The sequence below is a fragment of the Melospiza georgiana genome, chromosome Z (assembly GCF_028018845.1).
Source record: "Melospiza georgiana isolate bMelGeo1 chromosome Z, bMelGeo1.pri, whole genome shotgun sequence".
Classification (NCBI taxonomy): Eukaryota; Metazoa; Chordata; class Aves; order Passeriformes; family Passerellidae; genus Melospiza; species Melospiza georgiana.
The window spans coordinates 37,700,572-37,706,571 of NC_080465.1; the positions used below are offsets into that span (position 1 = coordinate 37,700,572).

Consider the following 6,000-nt stretch of genomic DNA (forward strand, 5'->3'; position numbering starts at 1 on the left):
AGCTGCTGTCACCAGCACCCCCAGGGCCTTTTCCTGTGGCAGCTTTGCAGCCACTCTGCCCCAGCCTGTGGCACTGCCTGGGGTTGCTGTGACCCAAGGGCAGGGCCCCGCACTGGGCCTTGTTGAGCCTCACACCACTGGGCTCGGCCCATGATCCAGCCTGTCCACATTCCTCTAGATCAGTACTCCTGCCCGACTTGGTGTCACCTGCAAACTGACTGAGGAAACACTCTTTGTACAGATCATCAATAAAGGTATTAAACAAAAGTGGTCCAAGTACTGAGCCCTGGGGAACACCACAGGTGACTGTTTGTCAGCTGGATGTAACTCCATCCACCACCACTCTCTGTGCCTGGCCATACAGGCAGTTTTTTACCTAGTGAACTGCACACCCTTCACATTTGTGGGCTGCCAGTTTCTTTAGCCTACATGTGGAAAACGGTGTCAAAGTCAATACTGAATTCTATGTAGACAACATCCACAATCTCATTCACTAACCAGTTCATTCTGTCATAGACAGAGATCAGGCTGGTCAAACAACAGGATCGGCCTTTCACAAACCCCTGCTGGCTGGGCCCAGTGCCCTAGCTGTCATGTGATAGCACTTAGGGTGATTTGCTCCAGACTGAGAGGCCTGTCATTCCCCTTGTCTTCCTTTGGACTTTGTATGTGCTATCCTTTCCTAGGCATTAAGTACAATAAATCCTATAGACAGACAGGATTTACCTACCACCAGTCACCTGGGATCTCCCAAATTGGACAGGACTTCTGGTAAAAGATGCAAAGTGGCTCAGTGAGCACTGCCACCAGCTTCCTCAGTGCCCCTGGAGGAGAATCATCTGACCCCCACAGATCTGTGTGTGTCTAAGTGGTACAGAAGGTTGCTGACCATTTCCCCTTGGATTGTGGGAGCTTCATTCTTCTCCCCATCCCTGTCTTCCAGCTCAGGAAGTTCCTCACAGAACAACACTGGTCTTGAATTAAAGTCTGAGGCAAAGAAGGCAGCAAGGAACTCAACCCTTCCCTCATCTTTTGTCATTACACTTCCTTACAGTCTCCAATAAAGGACAAACAGTGTCCATTTTTCCTGCTGATGTGTTTATAGAAACATTTTTATGATGCTTTATGGCAGTAGCCAGATAAGATTCCAGTTGGACTTCAGCCCTCCCAATTTTTTCTCCGCACAACCTTACAATACCCTTGAAATTCTACTGAGCTGCACGTCCCTTCTTTCTAAGGTCATAAACTTGTTGTATTCACATTGCTGTACAATTATATTTCCTGAGTCTCATACCTTCTTACGTGGTTTTCTCATGGCAGATCTTCACAGCAGTGGTGTTGTTGCTTCTCGGTCAGGGCTCCTCTCCCAGGCTCTCCCTGACCACCCCGCCCCCTTTTATCTCAGCTACCTCCATGGGCTACAGCTGCTGCCCAATCAAGGACATCACAGCTGCAGCCCATTTACAATAACCAGAATCAGGGCAGGGTCACTAATACAATAGAGAGATCTTTAACTGCCATACATATACTTACAATACATAAGTTAACTCAGGCCCCCACATTAACTCTCATTTTTAACCTGGGTTCCAGCAAAAGCTCTCTTTTCAGCCAGGCTGGTCTTCTCTCCCACTGTCTCGTCTTTCAGCACATGGGAATGGCCTGCTCCTGCACCTCTAGGATCTTCTTCTTGTAAAACCTCCAACGTCCCTGGACACTTTTGCTATTCAGAATTGCCCTCCAACAGACTCCGGCCACCAGTCTCCTACACTGTCATCTGGAAGTCCAAGGCAACAGTTCTGTTGACCTGCCTCCTTTCTGCTCCAAGAATCAAAAAACTCTAACATTTCATTATTCCTATGCCTAATACAGCTTCCAACCATCACTTCACCCACACATTCTTCTGTTCACAAAGGGATGCCTTCCCTAGTTGGTTCACTCAACAGCTGTGTCACAAAGTTGCCTTCCACATATGTCAGCAATCCCCTTAGCATGCAAATATATCAGGACAGAGGCGGGATTAAGACTGTAGACTGCTTTTAAAAGACAGCATAATGATTCTAGAGCTATTTGTAACTATTCTTCCATGAACTCTTGTAGAAGTCCATCCGAAAATCCTTCATTTTTTGCCTCACAATTGTCATGAGAAAAGACTACCGAAGGGTTAAAGCTGCTGAACCGGTTGGGAAAGAAAGTCTCCTGCTTATCTGCTGTGTTCACAAGTGATGTTTGCAGAACACGCCATGCTGTACTCGAAGGGGGCATGCTGCCCTTTTCTGGACAATTGAACTGGACTTTCTTCCAAACTCCTGAGCTGGCTGGACTGAGCTCTGGGGTGGCTCCCCCCCGCTCCATGAGAAGACCCCTCTTGCCTGTCTTCAACCACCGTGACAGACCAACAGAGATGCGAATCTCCTCATCAAGGAACCAAGAACCCCTCTGGCACCCTATTGACACCCCCATGGCACCCCCATGGCACCCCCCTGGCAACCTCCTTCCAGAGACTGGGACTGTACTCCCTCCCAACTCAGGGAGGGGGAAAACTTAACGTACATGTGAGCATTCAGCCATGAAAACAATGGACTTCTCCCCTCCATGGAAACCTAATTTCAGTTACCTTCCCCCAACCAAGAACAGTATATATATTGGGGTTCGGCCCGACTGTCCTTTGAGTACTCCCCAAGACGTGTACCAGCGAGTTTCGGCGGCGGGACCCCGAAGACATCACGTTTTGGTAGCTATACCCCATTCCCTGACCTTCTTTCCTCCCTTTTTCCTTGTCTTACCCTTCTCTTCCCCGGATCCCTTAACCAAACGCACACTTAGCTGTGGTTATAATCAATAAACTATACCTTGTTGATTTGTTACTGCAAAACCCCTGTGCCTCTTGTGTTGGCTATTTTTGCACCCAAAAATCATTCGTCAACCGTTTATTTCGGGCGGACCTTCACATAATTGGCGTCACGGACAGGATTCCAGCAGCCAGTGAGATTTTGCAGGTTTTGTGTAGTTTGTAACCTCTCGCAGACTACACATGCCAAAGCCAAATCTCATGCTCGATTGAGCACACAGGCTCCGGAATTGACACAAAAGATTTTTCGGTGCAAAAGCAGGGAAAATTGTTACTGTCATTTCTGATACTGATTTTACTGGCACGGACACTGACACTGATACTTCTCCTGATCCTGATATTGATGCTGTTACTGATATTGATACTGATATTGATACTGTTGTTGTTGTTGTTGTATTTGAATTGAATCTGAACCTGTTACTGTTGTTTTTGAGTTGAATCTGAACTTGTTATTGTTGTTTTTGAGCTGAATTTGAACCTGTTACTGTTTTTTACTGCTGTATTTTGTGTACCTGGACTGTCTAAAAGGGAAGGGGCAGACTTGAAGTAATTAAGCAGTGCCTTTTAGACAGATATTGTCCCTTCACCTACACAGGGAGCGAGGGGCGGCGCAGCAAAGGCTGAGTGACTTTTTCCTGTTCTAGGTTTCTGGTCCCCTCACAGAGAAAACATTTGTGTGTGTGTGAGTGTGTGCGTCTAGACTGTCTGGGAAGGAAGGGACAATCTGAAGCAATTAAAACAGTGCCTTCCAGACAGATTTGGTTTCTTCAGCTATCTAGGGAGACAGAGTGGAACAAAAGTCTGTATGATTGTGTAACTTGAGTTTGCAAATCAGCTCCCTGGTATAGTCCTAGTCCCTTCACACAAAAATGAGTGAAAATCTCAATCCTAAAGCAAAAGCTGACTTTTACACCTTGCTTGCTAAATACCATGCCAAACCGTCATCTGGCGGAGAAACTTGGGCAGAGAACAATTGGTTTAATTTGGAAAATGTCATTGATAGAATATGTTCTCTGCAACATGAATCAAAATTCAAAATGGGTAAAAATAAAAACATTCTTTGCTCAGTTCTTGGAGCATGTCTTACTGCAGCCATAGAAAACCGCTGTAAACGGAGAACTGAGGAAATGGTAATTATAGATTCCCTTCAAAATTTGGTTGAAATTTTACAAAAACAGTTAAATGAAGACAGAAATGAAATTTACACACTGCGAGCTGCTCTTAGGGAAGAACACACCAAAGCCATACACAAAATCAACTCCTCTACAGAGGAGGAAGAAAAAGTAACACCTTGCATTAAAAAGATTTATCCTTACAAAGAACTTGAGGCAGCAAAACAAAAGAATCTGAAATAGCTAAAATTTGTGGGGAAAATTGTTGTCCTCATTTGAGACCTTTTATTAAAACTGAATATAATTACATTAATGATGAAGACACGGATCCCCACATAACAACCAAACAAACACCATTCAGCGCTACCGAATTAGCTAAATTGAAAAAGGAATTCGGTCGCCTCCCCCACGAATCAGAAACAGAATATGTGTTCCGTGTTTCTCTCACTGGTGGAGACCAGATTAAGTTAACTGAACAAGAAGCCAGTGGTTACTGGGGACACGGTGTTTTCCTAACAACGGGAGATAAGCGTGACTCCTGGTCTCTAACACAACGTGCAGCCTATTGGGCTGGAGGAATAAATCCCCTAGAAAGGGGTGATCCCTTAGCAATTGCCACTACCCCTGACCAAATCCTAGAAAGTGTACAAAAAGCTGCATGTTTGCAAATGATTCATGAGAAAAAATTAATTCCTGGTTTTGAATCCCCAATGCAATTGCCTGTGAAGCCTGAAATTATGACCCCTTTAATTCGTGGGCTTCCAGAAACACTGAAATCAACCGCAATCACTATTCAGAAAACAGTTATGGCTCTAAGCCCAATAGATAGATTAGAAAGACTTCTTAGCAACTCCACTGATCAGTCTGAATCCACTGACACTGCACCTTCACCCTACACACCAACACAGGCTCCCACAACACCATCTGATACATCTAACAGTAACCGCAAGATTTGGACATGGGGTGAGGTAGCAGTTGATTTAATAAACTATTGTAGACAGTATGGGCCTGTAAAAACCCTGGAAGAAAAATCTGAAAAAACAAAAGGTGTCCGGTTTATGGGAACCCCTAACGCTGAAAACATAGAACCAAGAAAACAGATTTCCAACAGACAACGCTGGTGGATGCTGGGAATAAAGAAAGGGGTTCCCCGGGACATAATGGATGGTTTACCACTTGAAAAATTGCAGAAAATCATAACTAACTGGAATTTTAGAAGGACAAATACCCAGCCCAGTGCCCCGATCCCCCTCCCTCACCAGAAACTAACAAATACTCCTACCAGTACACAGTTCAGTACACACAATACATCACAGTCTTTCACACAGAACACAAGCAATGAGCCAAAGTTAACCCTTTCACAGTCTCTTCCTCAGAACCTGGGCAGTGAAGCTGCATCTCAGCCTCTCCCACAGAACACAGCCAGTGAGCCAAAATTAACTCTTTCTCAGCTTCTTTCACAGAACTTGGACAGTGAAACCCTGGCTGCGTGTCTCCTGAAAAGCACCAGCAGTAAGCCGGAAGTAACTCTTTCGCAACTTCTTTCACAGAATCTAAGCAACGTAACTGCCCACCCGCCCGTGCCCCAAATCACAAACAACGAAACTTCACCAACAGAGCTTTCGGGAAACTAATATCTCCACCGCTTACAGGTGAGCGAAGGGGTGGAGATTGGGTTTACTTACGAAGGCTCACAAAAAATAAATCAGGAGACATGTTAATTACAGCAATCACGGGTCCTAAAAAAGTTCTGGTAACCTACATTGTTGATACGGGAGCCCAGATCTCTGCATTAACACATAGAGATGCCCAGAAGTGTGGAGTCGTTCCAACAAAAAAGCAATGCTGCGTTCTTAATGCTTTAGGAACCATAGAACCCATGAACATTGCTTTAGTCAAAATAACACTCCCTGGAGAAGAAAATCAATTGATTATCAAAATGGTAATTGGGGACATACCGAATAATCTGCTAGGGATGGATGTCCTTGCAGGAAGACAGTGGGAAGACACCGAGGGTTTCCTCTGGTCTTTTGGCACTCC

The 6,000-nt window shown here is 45.1% G+C and overlaps 1 protein-coding gene across 1 annotated transcript in view; it reads left to right on the plus strand.

The window, feature by feature from the left end:
• Positions 1 to 5,594, plus strand: part of LOC131096230 (uncharacterized) — a 30,931-nt gene extending 25,337 nt beyond the window's left edge. Inside the window, exons 2-3 of the mRNA XM_058044545.1 lie at positions 1,678 to 1,787; positions 4,181 to 5,594. Of these exons, the coding sequence (XP_057900528.1) occupies positions 1,678 to 1,787; positions 4,181 to 5,594 (1,524 nt within the window). The remainder of the gene's footprint in view (positions 1 to 1,677; positions 1,788 to 4,180) is intronic.
• The last annotated feature ends 406 nt before the right edge of the window (positions 5,595 to 6,000 follow it).